The sequence below is a fragment of the Andrena cerasifolii genome, chromosome 8, assembly GCF_050908995.1.
Source record: "Andrena cerasifolii isolate SP2316 chromosome 8, iyAndCera1_principal, whole genome shotgun sequence".
In the NCBI taxonomy this organism is placed as follows: domain Eukaryota; kingdom Metazoa; phylum Arthropoda; class Insecta; order Hymenoptera; family Andrenidae; genus Andrena; species Andrena cerasifolii.
Genome location: NC_135125.1, coordinates 4,747,355 through 4,767,096, shown reverse-complemented (window position 1 = coordinate 4,767,096; position 19,742 = coordinate 4,747,355). Strand labels below are relative to the sequence as shown.

The 19,742-nt window shown below is 36.5% G+C and overlaps 1 protein-coding gene across 2 annotated transcripts; it reads right to left on the bottom strand.

The window, feature by feature from the left end:
- Positions 1–193: 193 nt before the first annotated feature.
- On the bottom strand, positions 194–16,571 carry LOC143372253 (aquaporin AQPAn.G). 2 transcript variants are annotated; one of them, XM_076818309.1, is made up of 5 exons: positions 16,417–16,571; positions 7,409–7,666; positions 4,563–4,847; positions 2,489–2,683; positions 194–1,924 (listed from the first exon to the last, which is right to left on the bottom strand). In XM_076818309.1, exons 2-5 carry the CDS (start codon positions 7,664–7,666, stop codon positions 1,886–1,888), a joined length of 777 nt encoding a protein of 258 aa, XP_076674424.1. In that variant the 5' UTR covers positions 16,417–16,571; the 3' UTR covers positions 194–1,885. The 2 variants fall into 2 exon arrangements, with proteins under 2 accessions (XP_076674424.1, XP_076674423.1); XM_076818308.1 differs by having other exon boundaries at positions 194–1,692.
- Between the last annotated feature and the right edge of the window lie 3,171 nt (positions 16,572–19,742).

The window sequence follows — 19,742 nt, the reverse complement described above, 5'->3', positions numbered from 1 at the left end:
CACGTGTTTAAGTATACATTTTATTATCAATGGATTAATATGTAAGCATAATTACAAATGCGTTAATATTATTTCCGTTGTACTTTAATATACAATCTATTAAGAAAGAAAAACATGTATCTTATGAGTTTACAAATATAATAGATACAAAACACAACAGTGGATAGTACTTACTATGGTTATTGTCGACCCATTAGAAAGGAAATATAAATATTTATTAAATAATGTACGTTATTATTCCATACAATTCGTCAGAATTCATGAATTAAACATTCGATAATACATATTCTGAACACCTGGTGCGTGATACAGTAATCCCATAATTGTAATCTACAGTATAATGCGTTAATACCGATAAATAAAATAAGTAGTTAGTACGGAATCACTTATAGTGACTTTTAATAAATACGATTTGCATTAAAATATTGTAAACGCATACCCTTTAAACTTACGCATCCTAACGAATCATAAATTGTCGATAAATTATCGAACCATCGCACGGATTTTCGAACAAATGCACTGCGCGCAGACGACGTAAGATGTCGACACCGTAACAAATTTTAATTCGACAGCGAATCTGGCAACACTGCATTTCACAAATTCTAACACAAAATGAAAGTGCGGTGACTTCTAAATTCCGATATAAAAGAAAGTTTCAGATTTTTAATACAGAAAAAGACGCTTTCGTAGAATGTAAATGAGACGAAAATATATTTCAGTGCATGCGGCGTATGGGGATTATAAAAATAACTTACTGTCAGAAGCGTAATTATACTCTCGTTAAGGAAATGGTTATTTTCACTCTCCTACATCTGCATAAATATTTATCTTATTATTTATCATTAATCACCTAATATTATATCGTATCATATAAAAAATTACGAAATAATATAATGAAACTTTATTATAAAATTCTTCTGTAGAACGCGTAGGACGAAGTTTCTAATTCGAGCCAAAATGACCATTTGCTGGACGAGGGTGAAATCTGAGTCGTTACAAAAACTCAAGTCTATAGATTTACAAAACTCGATTCACTTCAAACTACCTGCAATTCAGGGGCGTATTTCTATGTAGACTAACTGTAAGTAGGTTTGCAGGGTGATCAAATTTTGAGGGGCGGTAAATTTCGTGCGAAAGAAATTGAGGAAGTTAAACGTCGAGACTTGAGATAACTTTAAAAAAAAATCACTTTCTTTTCAGCTAGCAAATTAACAATGACTCATATGCGAGTTGTCATATTGAATTAATTTTAAAATTATCTCAGTTCCTCTAAATTAAAATGTTCGATGATATTTCACGGAAAGGGTGGTAGACGCTTCTTAGCCTAGGGGCACCAAATCTCCAAACCCGCCCCTGCTGCCATTGAAACATTGTAACTTACTTCTCTCATCTTTTCAATCGACGAAACTTTAGCTCCATTGGAAGACTAACAATAAATTGAGTAGTTTAATTTGACTCCAACGTGAACAGCAAGAAAATTCGAATAATAGAGTATGAATTTCGATGTTGTCTCTATTTCAGATGAATGCCACTCAGTTTTCGAATTTTTAAGCCTCTCGGGAACTTCGTACGTCCAGGTAGCTCCTACCTATATGGGGGTTTTAAGATTTCGGTAGGGTCTAAACGCAACGGTTAGTGGCAATTGGCAGATCAAGCGGGGTTGACGTTCTTCTTGCCGGTAAGGCTCTGTAGCTGCAAAAATAATATTTCACATGTTTATCGATTGCTCTGCCGGTTATCGTAGCGAACGACATATACAAAAAAAAGCATATTCTCGTCTTCGAATCTTTCTTTGTATCGTCGTTTCTTAAAGTCCACCCCGTCCACTGTTTATGCACTCGAACTTCTGTGGAACAAAGACGATTGATAATTTAATCTTCGTCTCTTAAAGTCCACCCCGTCCACTGTCTATGTACTCGAACTTCTGTGGAGCAAAGATGATTGATAATTTAAGAAAAATAAATCGGCCTTGCTTTCCCATAATTGTTTTCAGGTTATAATAGATTACAGTAGAACATAGAAAGATTCTACCAACGAGAATTTTATATACGCTTTTGTGTTCCATTTATACCTATATACGTACACAGTATGATCTCGCTTAATGTATTAGGCTGCTGCATAACCCAGAATTGTTTTCAAAATTAAACCACATTCAAAATGATCAGTCAATATTTATACCGCGGGTGAAATTTTTTATTTTACATACACCACGAGACCGACAGACAAAATTCGTGCAGCAACCTAACTATTTACTATAAAAGTTTATTTAGAAACGTTAAAAGTTTATTTAGAAACGTTAAAGAATCTGAAACGTTTCGACAAACGGTGATAACTATCTTTTTTATTTGCGACATGTTTATGGAACAATATCTTTTTATTAAATCATTTCGAAAAATGGCATTCGATAGTGGAGATTAGGAACCACGTTGCCATGTGGCTGTATCGCGAACAATTAATTCCGTTTGCGCGTTCTAGCCGCTTACGCTACCTCTTTCTCGTCTGCTCCGTACGCTCTGGCACCGTCGTCTTTTGCAGGGCCGACTGCGTGAGCATAAATCAATCCACCTGCCATCCCACCAAGAATAGGACCGATCCAATAAAGCCAGTGATCGTCGAATGCGCCCATCACGACGGCACTACCTAATGATCGAGCTGGATTCATTCCCGCGCCGGTTCTTGGTACCTGTTCAACCGATACAGGTAAAATTGAACTTGCAATCTCTTCATTGATTGTAGAAAACACTAGACACTATACTGGTACTTACAAGGGGAGATCTCCAACCCGAAAATTAAAAAAATTATGAAACTTTGCTGCCCAAATTCACTCTAAGGGGGTGGAATTGGCCCCTGAAACTCCGGCTATTCCCCGATTTTGCCGAATGGTAGTCCGAATTAAAAGAATAATTTTTGTCTGAGAACTTTTTTTGCATCTCTTTATTTCTCAAAAATACGTAATACACATATATATATCCCCAAAGTTTCGTAATTTTTTTTAATTCATGGGTTGAGGATCTTCCCTTGTTAGTCGAGGTACACTTATTCGAGAAAAATCGGATCGAATAATTTCCTTCTATTAAAAGTACTTGGATTTGTTTTATAATTGCCAACTGTTAGAAGTACTTTAGCTTTGTAGAGATTTTTTCCCCAGGTTTTTAAAGAATTCCTCTGTGATACTAAATAGTTAGGTACCTCTCGGACTACCGATGATAGTTGCACTTTAGACGGTAATCGAAAATAGTTACATTTTAAGTACCTACTGATAAACACCGAGTAAAGAATGGATTTTATACAACCGAGCAACTATTCACATGGGTTGTATTGAAACGAACGTATAGGTCTTGCGAACAAAACTGAAGGGATTGGTAAATTGTTTTTGGTATTCCCTGAATTTTTAAATTTTCAAATACACTTAGTTAATTCTTTGCATTAATTCATCTAATTTTCAATGTTCCTACTGTAAGCAATATCAATAATAGTGTACCCTATAAGTAGTTTATTGAACGGTGATAAGTAGCAGCTTGGATTATGCAATGCACCCGTAGATACTCATTCAATTTTCATGACTGATTACTAAGATGCCCCTTATTTTCAACATACGGTTTCTTTTGCCCTCACCCTCTACTATGGTTCCATTTTTTTTTTTTAAATGGCCTTGAAAAAGATTATTGCAATAGAACAGGAAAGGGTGCCGACCAGGCCTTAAAAATAAAATTCCTTAATGGTTTGAATTTGAAGAATTTCTCAAAAATGGTAAGCCCTATCAAAATTTTGTTCAAATAATATTAGAAGAGCATTCAATTTTCTACAATTAATGTATATATAATTTTGTCGTGCTTCCAACCATTTTATAGATAATAGCATTTGAATATAGATAGATCGGCACTTCGCGCCCCCCACCTGTACGGCGTGACGTATTATCCATACGCGCGTAGTGCCGACCTCTCTATATTCAAACGCTATTATCTAAAAAATGGTTGGAAGCACGACAAAATTACATATACAGTAATTGTAGAAAATTGAATGCTCTTTTAATATTATTTCAACCAAATTTCGACAGGGCTTACCATTTTTGAGAAATTCTTAAAATTCAAACGATTGATGAATTCTAAACTTTAAGGCCTAGCCGACACCCTTTCCTCTTGTCCGATTGAAATAATCTTTTTCAGGAACTATTTTTTATGAAATAGCACCGTTCTAGGGGTGAGAACAAAGAAATACAAAAAAATTTCGACATGTATAAATAAGGGCCACTCTACTGATTACACCGAAAACGAAAACTCATACAAAATCTTTTATTCTTCATCTTCAACTTCTATTCGTACAGGGAATTCACCTCTTTCTTTGTCACACTGCTTAGGAATTATATCACACTCGGTTTACCTCCACTTTGCGAACTTTTCCTACAATTAGACAGGCTTCGCATAAAGAACCTCATATTTTTCTCCTAATTAGAAAAATTACATATGGTGTATCCTTATCAGTTTAGTGTTTATCCTTATTATACAATGAAAGGGGCAATATTTTAGCGAGATAGAAGGTATTTTATATATAGAATATCTTACACCGACGAGGTGGCCGACTGTAACCGCAAGTCCGATTATGAGGGGGGCCATTCCCTTGCTGTGTGGCTTAGCCGCGTCACATGCTCCACATACGACCAGGACCAATATGAAGGCGAGGAAGAATTCAATACCGAAACCTTGGACAGGAGTAACACCCGCAGAGAGAGATACTACCCCTAGAGCACCCTCCATTCTTTCTGGGGATAGCGCTCTCAAAACACCAGATCCTGCTATTGCGCCGATGGATTGGGCTAAGACGTACAATACTCCTCTAATTATCGGTACCTGTAGAGCAAGACAAAGATGAAATTTTTAAATGCACCATATATTCGAAGAATTCAATAACTAAATCATTTCTCCATAGTAGTTAAACTTTTAGTACATCATTTTTTTTATACACAGGGAGGGTCGGGTAACATCGATTTTTTTGTAAAGTGCCCTCATTGTTTTTGGCAATATGAGAAAATATTTTAGGTACAAATAATGTGATAAAAAGAGCTTTTCTTTTAAAGAGCGTGATAAGTTGAAGTTAACAGCTCAATAGTAGTATTGTAATAACGATTTTTATGTTATGTACATATCATGTTCACACATGATTAAAAATGCATTTCCTTCACAGGAATCGTGACCAAGGAACATTAAAAAAGCTGAACAAGTTATCGTACCGTAGATATTTGCACGTTCCGTGGTTTACATTATAATTTATAGAGGATCAATGTAATCTGTTATATATGTGAACTTAATGTTTTATATGTGAACGTTGAAACATTATTTTTATTTACGCAAATTGTTATTATTTACAAGGGTCTAATATTTCCACTGGTTTATTCAACATGCCGAGATCATACATGTTGTCACCTAAGAAGTCTTTGTTATTTTTGTGGATACAACTAGCGTCTATTCCCGTTTAACGACAATTTTATTTTCGACAAAGAAGTTGGTTAAAAATAAGTGAAAAATATTTCAGAAGATTTGGTAGAAAAATATGATCTTGAAAATAATCATCTATCAAGTAATAATCTAGAATATATTTGCAAAAACTATGATAAAATTTTAATAAAAAAACTATAGGAATAGATTCTAGAGACCTTGAAATTGACCCATGATTTTTTTCATAACGATTGGATTCTTTAGACTTTGTATGAGAATGGTAGTCGTTCAAAAATTGCTCTGGGTGTGAGCCACCCAGGTGTGTCAAAGTTGATCGAAAAAAGAGGTGTGTCAATGAAGGGTTAAATTAAATAATTTTATTTAATTTGATCAAAAATATACTAAAAACTAAGAAATAATTATTTTCTTGTACTACAATTACAATGATTATACATATCTCACTTTAAATAAAATCTAGGGGTAGGATATTTCATCGCTTTTCATCGCTCATTTCGACGCTTGATACTGTAATAAAATAAATCATATCCTGTTATGAAATATCCTGCCTCACGATTTTATTTAAGGAAAGCCTCTGGTCAAAACGCTCGAAAAATAGGTGATTTTTATGAATTTGTTACAAGAAGAGGTTATAACATATTCAGAGCCGGCTCTAGGAATTTTACCGCCCCGTGCAATATTGCCGCCTCCACACCGCCCCCGCTGCGCCCCGTCTCCGAAAACTTACTGTTTTAGATGCTACAACATTGGGAATAAATGACATTTTTTATGATTTATTTTACAACCCTTTTATAATTTATTAAATTTTGAATTTTTATGGTTTAGATTTACTTTGCCACTCTGTGCAAATGCACATTTTGCACCACCGGCAGAGCCGGTTCTAAACATATCCTAAAAAATGTTTTTGGCTTTTATTAATACACTTTTTATAGGGTACAAAAAACATTTTGGTTTCACGTTTTCAGCCTCGATGCATTTTCTAAGTGGCGCTTAGTGCAGCGTTACCAAAAATCGATTGGATTTGTGGTTAAGGGTTAAAATTGTAGGGGACGCAATTCTTTCACCCCCTCGGGGGTGAGTTTTTTTAAAAATTTTGTATTGTCATGGTATCTACGTAGATACGCCTGTAAAGTTTCAAGTCTATTAAATTGGTGGGAGAGGGTTAAAATTGAGTCACAAGATTTGAACCAAACATACAAACAGACCGAGGAGAGAAGCTAATATAAAATCGTTTAAATACATTATAATGGCGGGGAAAACAGTACAAGTAGAGTTTATGTCGACGAATGTTTATGTAAACAATTTCTTTTTTGTGAAGTTAAAAATAAAATTCCCTTTGCTCAAATTGTAACTTAATTCAAATTTTGTAATTTTTTTTTCAGATGCGAAGTATATTTTGAAAGCCCAATGGAACGAGGCATATGTAATCAACATTCCTGTCCAAAATTTAACACCAGACCTTACATAGCACTTTAAATACTCTAAGTGTCTTCCTGCCAAAGTAAGTTTGCCCGCCCACCAGAGGGCATAACAGCTGTCGAATTATTTTTTGCTGAACCCAGTGGCGGATTTAACAGGGCGGCCGATGAGCAGTTGCCACCTGGGCCCCTGCTCAAAAGGCCCCGCCCCCAGGGGCCCACTCTTAAAAAAAAAAATGATTTTATCCAAAGTATTTTTTTCTGTATTATTACACTGAGCCCATTTTTAGTAAACTGCCGCTTTATTTTCCCGAAAAATGGGCCCCCGCTTAGAAGGCCCCCCCTAAGTCCCTATCTTCAATAAGAAATTATGATTATATCCAGCACTATATTTTTTTCTACACACTGTAGTTTTTAGTAAACTACCTCTTCATTTTCCCGAAAAAAATGGGCCTCTCAGAGCCTTCGCCACCTGGGCCTTTTTTCTTAAATCCGCCACTGGCTGGACCACAACTGTTGTGATTAAACTATTCGCCTTACCTTGCCAATGACCATTAGGCCGAACGTGACAGCAGGATTGATGTGACCGCCAGAGACGTGTCCTACTCCTTGGATCGCAGCAGCCACAGTCAAACCAAATGCTAAAGCGATGGCTACGACGCTCGCCGTGATGACAGATCCACAGCCAAAGAAATTCAGCAGCATGGTGCCCAGAAACTCAGCTACTAATGCTCGATAAAGGCCAGCCTTTGCATCGGTGAGTTCGTTCACGCCCAAAACTTCTTTTATCTTCGCCATCTACGAGGTAAACCATTCGATTAATTGACTTCCAAGAGCCGCGTAAAAATTCATACAATAAGAAAGAGCGGAACGCTCGCGACAGTACGCGCCGCGGACCGTAAAGAGCAACGTCCACTTTTTCACAGTTTCGCGGCGTCTACGATTCCCATTTGCTCGATCGTCCTTGAGTCACGCTTGGCGAAGGAAAGGATTCCGAAGGGCAGGTCCAACGTTTTATGTAACGCTATTAAAGAACGTTACTAATACCGTTAGAGCAGAAAATGTGTTACAGTCGTTCCCAGAAAGACCGCGAAGAACTCAATGCAGTCAGCAATTCTTAAGGGGTTAGGCCACCTTGGACGGAGCAAAATTGCAGTCATTTTCGGTATTTCTTTAGGAAGATAATGAAATAAACCGAAAATTTAATATGAAGCCGTAGCGGTTTTGCGATATCTTCAATATATTCTTCGCAATTGACACTTTTATAAAAAGAAGAAATGCACTTTTTCTCCCCATGGCCACCATTTCGAGACAAATTAATATTTCTGGATTTCCCTGCGCACTTCTCTAGCTTTAGGCATGCAGAAAATAAAACTTTTTGGTTTTATGTTCTAGGTCAAACGGTATAGCCGTGAGATTGAGCACTGTAGAAAACGTCGCTCCTCAAGCTCTTGCGTATCACGGTTCTACCGCCGCCATTTTGTAGGAAAAAAAAATACGCTTTTTTCCGGCGAGAGTTGTATAATAATAGGCTCCATATTAAATTTTCTCTTTATCTCATTTTCTTCCTAAAAGAAATACCGAAAATGACTGCAATTTCGCTCTGTCCAAGGTGGCCTAACCCCTTAATGCGGCAATTCGAAGGCAGTATTCGATCTTTGCCTTCCCAATATTACGGCACATTCTTCGGCAGACATATTCCTCTGTATTATCGCGCGAGTTTAATTCTTAAATCTCATTTCAACTAACAATTAACAATTTAACGATAGATTTTAACCAGAATTTTATTTAATATCCTGGCAGCAGTCTCTTCCTCCAATAGCTACATTGAACTTTGGGTCAGACAGTGGTGACACGGATTACACGAGATTTATTGAACAGTGGCATGGCAGCAATTAAATTCTGTCCCAATGAAATTTCATTAAAGCCTTTTTTTTCGATCCATCATTCAGTAACCACTTCGTGAACGATGCCACATGATCGTTAACAATTCCGTCGGCCCGCGTCGTGGATTTAGATCGAGGACGCGCAAACGTTGAACGCGCGCATACGTGGCACGCACCGTTACGAATTACGTTACGTCGGAGAAACGAAACGTTAGGTTAACGAGCGCGACGCATCCAGGTTGCATTACGCATGCAGATAGTCATATCCTCGACGAGTACCACAGGCGGTCCCGATCGCCTCGAATTACTTAACCGTTCCTGCACGGGAAGCGAACCGTCACCCACGCCGCAGCGTTTAAGCGTCTTTCGCGCGCGAACATCTTTATGAGCAAATCTAGGTCGTTTATCCTCTATTATTTCCCTAACTCCCCACGTATTTCCTCCGGTGACGAAGAACTTTGTTGCCCTCCATTTTTTACGCTCGATGAGTCATTCGACAACCCTTGAGGACTTCGATTTTATCAGCTCCGAGTTCGACAGATTTATAGCATTTTTTACCCGACTGCGGCATGCAAAGGAGGGTATTGTGTTTATCAAATGAGGTGTCTTTAGAATTGTCTTGACGTTCCGAATGTTATATGATATAAAAAAAATAAAAAAACATTAAAAAAAAATTAAATAAAAATTTAAAAAATTAAAAAAATTAAAAAACCCGACTGCTTAAAAACATTAAAAAATTAAATTAATAAAAAAACATTAAAAAAATTGAATTAAAAATTAATTTTTTTAATGTTTTTTAAGCAGTCGGGTTTTTTAATTTTTAAAATTTTTTTAATCATTTAATTTTTTTAATGTTTTTTTTATTTTTTTTATATCCTATAACATTCGAGAGCAAAATGGTTATATTATAAAAATATTTATATTTTTGTTTATGACCTATGATATAGGAGGCCAAATGTCCACGTGATTGACTTAAGGTGGAATTCCAGTCAGAGATGGGAATAATTTTTATTTAAATAAAATTTCGAATAATGAATGTTAAAAAAATTATTCGTCATGCGTCGGGGACCGGGGGTTGAGGCCTGTAGGCATGTAGCGTCGCCCAATGATGGTCCCCGGCGGCTCGAACGCGCGTCAGAAAATTATTCGACGTCGCAGAAAGTTAAAATTCAAGTTGAAATTAAAGTTAACAAATTTATTCGCTGCTTAAGTTGAAACGATCCCCGAATAAAAAAATTAACCTTATTCGTCGAATAATTTAAAGTTAAAGTGACTTAAAAGTATAAATTTGAAAGAATATAAACTTAAAAGAATAAATTCTATCCGTCATTTAAATAATTTTTTATTTAATTAATGCTCAACTCGGGTACTTATCTAATTAATGTTGCACCAATAAAGTGGAAAGTATTACTGCAATACTACTCGAAAAGTAATGAAATGAATTTGATAATTTGCTCTTGTTTCGCAAGATTATAAAATACCGCTAGCTACAATTGAGTAATGATTAATATTATTACCTGAAAACGCTGATCCATTATGTAGAACGTGTTATAATAACGATATTAGTAAAATAGTAAGGTTAGAAGCAGGGACCTGGAACGAAATGTTTTTTTGTTTCGTTTCGGTTCAGCTCCGATAATAATAATTTCGTTTCGCTTAATATCAATCCTTGTTGCTGAAAAATATTTCGTTTCCATTAGAACGAAAAATCTATTTTGTTCCGGATCGGTTATTTCATATTTATAAAAAAACTCAAATACTTATTTTTAACAATTTTATTGCATTTGGCAGTTATATTATAAAATATTATGCATTATAATTATATATTATATATTACACATGTTATGTAATATGAAAAAAATCGCAGAATGTATCTACCTACTATTCATCTTCAGGCCAAAATAGGTTCATGATGAAAGTAAGGGGCGCGCACAATTTAAATTTTTCAACATAAAGGGTGCGTCCAAAACAAAACAATAAGGTTATTAACCGGAATTTTTATTTTGGTTATATCGTTTTCATTCCTGCGATAGAATTCAGAATTTTGTTTGGTTTCTATTTCTGTTCCGGAAAAATATTTCGTACTTTTTGTTTATCGTTTCCGTTTCTATCTAGGGATTGCAAATTTACCGACTTTTTCAATAACCGGAAATTCGGTAAAATTTTCAATCAAATCCGGTTTACCGGTATTTTTTAAGATATTGAAAATATAAAAGGAAACATTACAAAAAAAAACTTCTCTTGAACTGTAATTGAGCATTATAAAAAATGTGCAAATAAAACTATTCTGAATATAAAATATAAAATGAGATAACACAAAGTAGATATACTTGTATAATTATTGACAATACTTATTAATATGGATCTTCACCACGAAAACAATGAAAAGAATTTTAACTTACATACATAATTAAATATTTTTTATTTAACAATTCTTTTTAACAAATAAGCCCGCAAAGAACATAATTTGTCTAAATTGTAAAAATAATCCAGCCGCGGATAAAGCGTTCTCAGATTCTACACTTGTTGCGAATTATCTACTACAACTCATATGCCATTTGTACCTATATATTTTCTCCTTCATTTTTCTACTTGAAAATATGTCCATTTTTTTATGACTCGATTCAGATTTTTAGTTTTTTTTTGGAGGTCAGAGTTGGTTCTTCATGAGATACTTCGGTTTTCGTCTTTATTAGTAATTGAAGTTTTTTTTCCACTGATAATGTAGTAGATGTGGACGGAAGTAATGAGCGCATATATGCGCTAAATTGCTATACGTAATTTATCGAATTACCGGTAGAAATTTGGCGAATTACCGGTAAAAACTCGAGGGTATTTCTCGCGATTGGAATCCCTATTTCTGTTCCGTTCTGGGTCTCTGGATAGAAGAACTAAAGATATAAAAGTACTTAGATAGATAAGTAGTAAGTAGTCCAAGTACACAGTAACAATTTGCAAGCTGACAAGGCAGCTAATAACCGAAGCCAGCAAAATAAGTAATATTGAAATGCGTGGGGTCAATGGAAACCTCAGAAGTCATCCTAGAGTTAAGAACATTAGAATCTCCCTTTGAGCAACGGCAAGGTGCAAAAGTAACGTTGCAAATATCGTTCAAACGAAGAATACGTGTTCTGAAGAGATGGCAATGGGAATGGCGCGAAGGATCGTTAGCAAGTTTACGTTTGTCTCGCGCGAAAAACCGTTTAAGCTGATTCAATAATGGATTTAATTCGGGTGAGATCATCCCACTGCGCCGAGCGAAAGAAGGCGATATGACATTCTCATCTCACGCAATTTCTGCGCTGTCACGTGCAGTACTTGCATTGCAGTATTTGCAATTTAAGGGTCAGATGCAATAAGGGAAAAAATTATTGTCCAAACGCTAAGAAAGATTGGAAAATTAAATGTTGTTAAACTGAATTTTAAAAAATATAGTTTTGTAAAGCTCATCACGACACGCATTTTTTCTATTTACAGTTTGTTTATCCAGTCATTACTATTGGAGCTAAAAATTATAAACAAAAAATTTTTCATCGTCCAAAATCATTAGGTATTTCTTTAAACATAAATTGCGATAACTTGAGTAAATATCAAGGGATCGTTACGAAACTTAAAACATAACTTCAGGATGCTTTGGGGAAGCCGTAAAATGTGGGCACAAAACAATTGTGTTAAGAAATGTAATAATATTTAATTAAAAAGTAATACTGGATATAACCCATGCTTTTCAACGTTCGCAGTTAAAAAGTATCGAGGTAATTTTGAGGTACACGTAACTTGCAGCGACAAAGTTTTTCCTTAATATACAAGCAAGATTTTCATAAATTTTCATAGTGATTAATAAATAAATGTAGAAGATATGACGATATATATAAATCCCGCGCGCCACCAACAGTCAGCGGCCGCGTATAATGCGCCACTTAGCACTCGCGTTGACTGTTGGTGCCGCGCGGGATTTATATATATCGTCATATCTTCTACAATTATTTATTAATTAGTGTGAAATTTTGTGAAAATCTTCCTTGTATATTAAGGAACAACTTTACCGCTGCAAGTTACGTGTATCTCAAAATTACCTCGATACTTTTTAACGGCGAACGTTGAAAAACATGGGTTATGTCCAGTATTACTTTTTAATTAAATATTATTACATTAGTTAACACAAGTATTTTGTGCATACATTTTGCGGCTTCCCGAAAGCTTCCGGAAGTTATGTTTTAAGTTTCACAACGATCCGTTAATATTTACTCAAGTTACCGCGATTTATGTTTAAAGAGATAATGATTTTGGAAGATGAAAATTTTTTTGTTCATAATTTCTAGCTCGAATAGTAATGATTGAATAAACAAACAGTAAATAGAAAAAATGTGTATCCTGACGAGCTTTACAACACTATATTTTTTAAAATTCAGTTCAACAACATTTAATTTTCCAATCTTTCTTAGCATTTGGCCAATAATTTTTCCCATTTCCGAGCGCTAAATAGTCAACCCTTATTGCATCCGACCCTTCAATCGTGTTTGCCCTTTTCTGATGCCCTTTTTCCACCTCGCAGTCGTGCAGTGTACAGGCAATTACTCGAACGCTGATATTTATATCCTTTCCACTTGGATCGCGTTATTGTACAATATAAAATTTCGCTCGTATCATCGATTTCAATTACGCAAACAGTAATGGAATTACACCGTTACCTAAGTAGTAAGCCGCTCTTATTTACGAAATACGAGCACTGATCTGTGACGTTCCGTGCAGTGGGTAACACGCGGGAAGGGTAATGATGACCACGAACAGAAGACGTTTACGTTTCTTTGGAATATATACATAACTGACGAGCCTCTCTAACATCATAAATACATATAACAGTACAATGAACTACTCGCGTAATTACTTTATCTACGCTCGTGTTCAAAGGGTATTCGCGAGCCGCGCGTTTAATCCCACGTGCTCTTTGCTCGCGTAAGATCGAAACGCCACCGATGGTTCTTCAACGAACTGCTTTTCGAAATCCTTTCGCCCACTGATGACCATTGTCAAGTTTCTTAAATTTTTCATTTAAGAGTTCTCCGCTTAACTACCATTTGCATAAATAAATTACTGAAGGTGAAACAGATCGGTCTATTCCGAACGAGACATCTGGATCCTTTCGATGATGTCACATCCAGAGATTATTCTCTCCTGCTGTCCAGCGTAGCCCGATTCCACGGCGTACATTCATGAAATTTACAGTTTTTACGAGGCGTGCGCTGTTTCTAAACGCTCGAGAAATAAGCACGCCTTGCTTCTCTTCCTTGCGAACTTAAGGGGGTATACCCGTTTGAACCCTCGGAAAATGTATACATTTTGTGGATTTTTTTACAAGTCAACGGTTTGATGCAGATTTCCCGTTTTTTAACTATGTTTACATAGTATTATGAACTACTTATAAAAAAAGTTTCAGTTAAAAAACTATTGTTTTTCGGAAGTTACGGATACATGTCCGAAAGTCTCTCGATTTTAGACGGCTAAACGGTGGCCCTAAAAACTCGCGCTACGTTCAACCAATTTACTTCAAATTTTGCATGCAGAATCATAATAAGATTCCACATCGTCCAACGAAGGCGATTTTGAAAATTTTGAAAAATAAAGAAATGGTGAGAGATCAAAGGTAAAGTTAAATTTTTCTAAGAGAAAAATCCACCTTTTTCCTTTATAAATAATAAACGGGGAATCGAAATAAAAAAAGCCTTCGTTGGACGATGCGGAATCTTATTATGATTCTGCATGCAAAATTGGAAGTGAATTGGTTGAACGTAGCGCGAGTTTTTAGGGCCACCGTTTAGCCGTCTAAAATCCAGAGACTTTCGGACATGTATCCGTAACTTCCGAAAAACAATAGTTTTTTAACTGAAACTTTTTTTATAAGTAGTTCATAATACTATGTAAACATAGTTAAAAAACGGGAAATCTGCATCAAACCGTTGACTTGTAAAAAAATCCACAAAATGTATACATTTTCCGAGGGTTCAAACGGGTATACCCCCTTAAAGAATTCGAAGATTTTTGTCTGGCTTACATTTACTTCGCCGTTACAACTAGGCAACGCCATCGAAAACTACAGGAACGTTGCTTAGACTATTTTATACCCACTTTTAATTACAGAGTTTTCCATTTGCCCGTCGCAGGTTCTCAGGATAAATAATCGTTTACCTTACATTCGACGCGACCTTGTTAAGTTACGCGGTATTTTCCCCGGCTTTGATTACACTAGATGTGACGTTCTACCACCGCGTTGCTTCGCTACCTTTCCCGATATCGTTCAACCGCAGCTCGCAGCGAACGAGAAGCTGAGAGGGAGTACGTTATCCATTAGTCCTGCCGTTTCAAAGCCTGTCCGCGCGTTCGCGACTCCGTGCCCCCTCGGATCACTCCGCGAAAGCGGCGGGAACCGGTCGATTTCATATAAATCACCCGTTAAGTCTTCTGCGATTTATCGCCGTGCACTGCTCTCGACCGCGTCGGTCGTTATCCCTATATGGTGCAGCACAGGTGCGCGATATCTCTCCTTATCTCTCGCCATCTCTTTTCCCTTACCCTCGTTTCTTCAGCCGCGGATAAAGCGCCATTTAAATTCTTTCGCACTGTGGCTCGTTACTTTCACGTATTCAACGTCCGCGATAAGGCGAGGCTCCCTCCTATAAGCGGCTCGAGACAATTAGAGGGTTATCATTCTGCATTTTTAGGGAGCGAGGTGAACTTCGATAACATAAAAGATGGCGCATATTCGGTGTAGTCATTTATTGAGTGCGCAAATATGCTCTGAGGCACTTAGACATTACTGAACTGGAATGCCAGTTCTGTGGAGCAGATTATTTTTGTGTCAAATTAAATAGTGTCCCGATTGTGGAAGATTTTATAATAAAATAGCACATATTGTGTATTCTGTTAGAACCTATATATATATTTTTTTCTCATATGTGTACTTTAATTACTCGGATTATATTTCCCGAGAGCTTCCAAGTGTTTCTATCCCTAAGCTTTGGTACATCTGCTTCAGTTTTATTGTCCTCGTCTTCCAAGCACCGAACCCCCCCGCGAGGTTCTGGAATCTGTTGCGGACGCGACACTCTGTCCGGCCGGTAATCCACTCGTTCTACTTTTCAGGGGAGCTAATAGAGGTTCGTTCCACTGTCACTTTGTAAACCTGTCGCCAAGCTGCGTTTCGTAATTTTCGGGTGTCCGCGTGCGAAGTAGCCGCTGTTGTTTAGTTAACCCATTTGTCATTCGCGAAACTATTCTGAGAGCACGCGGTGCTGTTTACTAGCCAACGATTTCTAATTACAAAATTCCATGCGCGCCACCCCCGCGACGGTCGCACTCGGCGAGCCTGCGTTACGTAAAATTAAAAGTAATTCCTACTTTGGACGTTCGTTCGATGATTGCCGCCGGCATGCGCGCCAACACATGTAAATACATGCCAAGCACGCATTGTATAACCGTGGATCCTTCTAATTACCCCGAGCAGAAAGCGGCAGGTCCGCTACTCGGCGCAAATCACTTGCTTCCATTCGTTCGATAAAATCGTAATTAAACACAAATTTAAGCCCGACGCACGAATTTTTTAAACGAAGCTCAATCAGGTTGGAAAGTAGCAGGGTGTCTAGTGAAAGATGACGAAGCACTCACCCTGAAGGCAGCCCAAATTTATCCAAGGGTAGCGCGGCTAGCTCTGAGGCGGTTCTGTGACTGTTGCGGACGCGGATTCTGTCGCAACCTCTGCGGTAGCGGCTCTCGGAGAAGCGAACGCTCCGTAAGAGTCACTGAGCGACAACTGTCGAGGCTCCCGAGCATAGAAAACAGCTGGTCTCGCGTACATAGGTATCTGACTGCGTCTGTTCTGGTACTCTGGTAGCTGGTACCAGAGTAGGGATATCACGGTTAAAACGCACGACGATCTCCAGGTAACACTTTTGTTTTGATTCGGCAACCATGCCGGGCACAACTGGATGTGCATCTTGCTGCCACGTGATTGCCATTTAAATTACCAAATTTTGTAACTTCGTCTCGGACACTTTACATTGTTTCGTATTTTCTTGTACGTAAGACGTTTCTGCATTAATGCTATTCCACGTCAGAACGAATGGGCGAAAGATTTCGTTTCACCGATTCTCTTAAAAATTACAGTTTTTGATACAGTTTTCGAAATATTTAATGTTAAAGTTTCGAAAATTCGAACAGAATCGGCTGACGCGTCGTCACTTAAACTGTAATATCTCGGTCATTTTTAAAGATAATGCCACTGTTTTGGGTTCATTTTAAAGCTGAAGGAATGCTTTCTGAAACAGTATATATAATGTTTTGGTTATTGTTAATAAACTTAACAGTAATCGATGGCAAAGTTTCAAATCGCGATTTGACGTCGTTCCCAACCACGGTCCGGCTTGAAAAAAATACCATTAGGTTCGTTAAGTCTTCAACTAATGAATACCTTTTTGAAAAAGAGTGGAGAGATTTTGGGAACAGTTAACAAAAATAAAACTTAGGATAGTGTACACCGCTTGGAATCTTTTATATGGTGAGCAGAGATATTCCTACTATTTTTCTGGAGAATACCGAAAACACTGAAAGAACAATTTGTTTTAACACATCGTATATAAATACTTTCCTACGCTAGGCTATTGTTTTGAAAACGCGTGCGCGCGGACTGACCATGGGATCCGTGCAGTTCCAAGCGGTGTGCACTATCGTAGGTTTTATTTTTTTCCTAACTGTTCCCAACATCTCTCCACTTTTTTGAAAAAGGCATTTACTAGTTGAAGACTTAACGAAGCGAATGGTATTTTTTTTCAAGCCGGACCGTGGGTGGGAATGATGTCAAATCGCAATTTGAAACTTTGCCATCGATTATTGTTCAGTTTATTAACAATAAACAAAGTATTCTATATACGGTTTGAGAAAGCATTCCTTCAGCTTTAAAATGAATCCAAGGCGGTGGCATTATCTTTAGAAATGACCGAGATATTACAGTTTAAGTGATGACGTCAGCCGATTCTGTTTCAATTTTCGAAAATTTAACATTAAATATTTCGAAAACTATTTGACATAGACAGCTGAAATTCAGTATACTTTGTTTTTGCAAGGTTATCGACAAATGCTGTAATTTTTAAGAGAATCGGTGAAACGAAATCTTTCACCTGTTCGTTTTGAATAGCTCATTAGCGGACTTCGTTATTTTGTTGGGAGGGGACCAAGAATATTAGTAATAATAATTCTTCATTGCACCAGTAGATACTGCGAAAATAGCAAGAGGATAAAAAAACAAATGGGTACATATAAAAAAAAACAAGGAAGAGAAAAATAGTAGAGTTAGAAATTATATAGTTTATGTAAAAGTAGAAGTTGAGTGTAAAAGGCAATGAACAATATTAAATATTTAGAATCTATTAGTACTCATTACTGTAGCTTTTTTTATTCAGTAGCACATTCTAAAAACAAATTTTAATTCATCAGTTGCTGTTACAGTAAGAAGTCACTCGTTTGAAAATGTTTAAAATTTAATTAGCGTATTAAATTTGCATCGAGATCGTCCGGATAGAAAATTGGGAAACCAATACAATTTTTTGGATATTGTTTAAATTGTTAGACGAAATGCAGAGTGAAAGGCCGCGTAATGTGAAGATTATCGCAGCAAAGAATAGCGGACATCTTTATCTGAATGATTTGGTTTTATTTTTACTGCACTGTCACTAATGTCGTGTTCTTACTACTACTGGCGGCCGCGATAATGGAACGCCCAGAACAAAAAAGATGTCCTTCATGGATTAATGAAGAAAACTGAAAGCTAAATTGCGAAGGAAACGGTACGCGAACGCTTCAGATATATATTTCTGCAAAATCTGCTAAATCCCCGAGTTTGCCTCCTCTGTTTGGACTTTAAAACGCGTTCTCCTTACTGTTATCATTATCTCAAAAATTTTGTTTCTAAATATAACGGCGATAATTTGATAGTTTTATTCGTTCGATTTTCGTTACGATTATTTTTCACCTTTTTAAATGTTTATTATATAAAGAATCATGTTTTCCAATCAAACAGTGGGAACGTAAGTTATTAATGAGGCCCCCGTGCAAAATAGTCCGTGTAAAAGGTTTTTAATCTTAGTCTGCATTTTACCAAATGCTGCGTATATTTAAAATAATTGAAATTTGGATGTTTCATTTTATATTAAATACACGAAGGTACAGAATAGACAAGTAGTTTTTAAAATAAAACAACAATTTATTACGCAAGAGTTATTAAATGATATTTGGAAACACGGACGAAATAGTTTGTTCTTTAATTAAGCTCATGAAATACGCAATTAGTTTCCTTGATTGACATTCGCGACATGTTTCATTGAACTTTCGACCCAGTCTCGACTCCGACTTGGGTCTTTAAAACTACACCAATGTAGATCGATTTATAAATCAATTTATGCCTTGGCCTTCCACTTACGTAAACAATTTAAGTGATTTTACCAACTACTTGCTTCTGTTCTCTCCTGAAAAGTAACAAATACAAAAGTATATCGAGTGCAACGTAGAACAATGGAGATACAATAAATAAATGTTTCTTTATCCGAATAAATACGCAATACCAATTTTACAGTAAATAATTCCTCGATATAAGGAATATATATTACAAAATAATTTTGGGAGATAATAAGTCGACTACTATGTATGTTTACAATAATTTATAATATTTCTATTTTGCCTAAATATCTTCTCTTTCATCGTTTATTATTAAATCTATTATTATAATTATTTATTTTTTTTCTATCAGATCTCATTTCTTCCACACAGTTGGACGCTGCACGTTCCAAAATTGCTGCTCCATTCCAGTTAAAGTCAAAAGTTCTTATCTTTCTCTTCGTTTCGATATCTGATTCTTCAGCAGCTTCATAATCTGTTTGCACACAGTTTCCTCATCAGACGCAATTAAATATCTGTCGAGGCGAAACGAGATTTCGATTCAG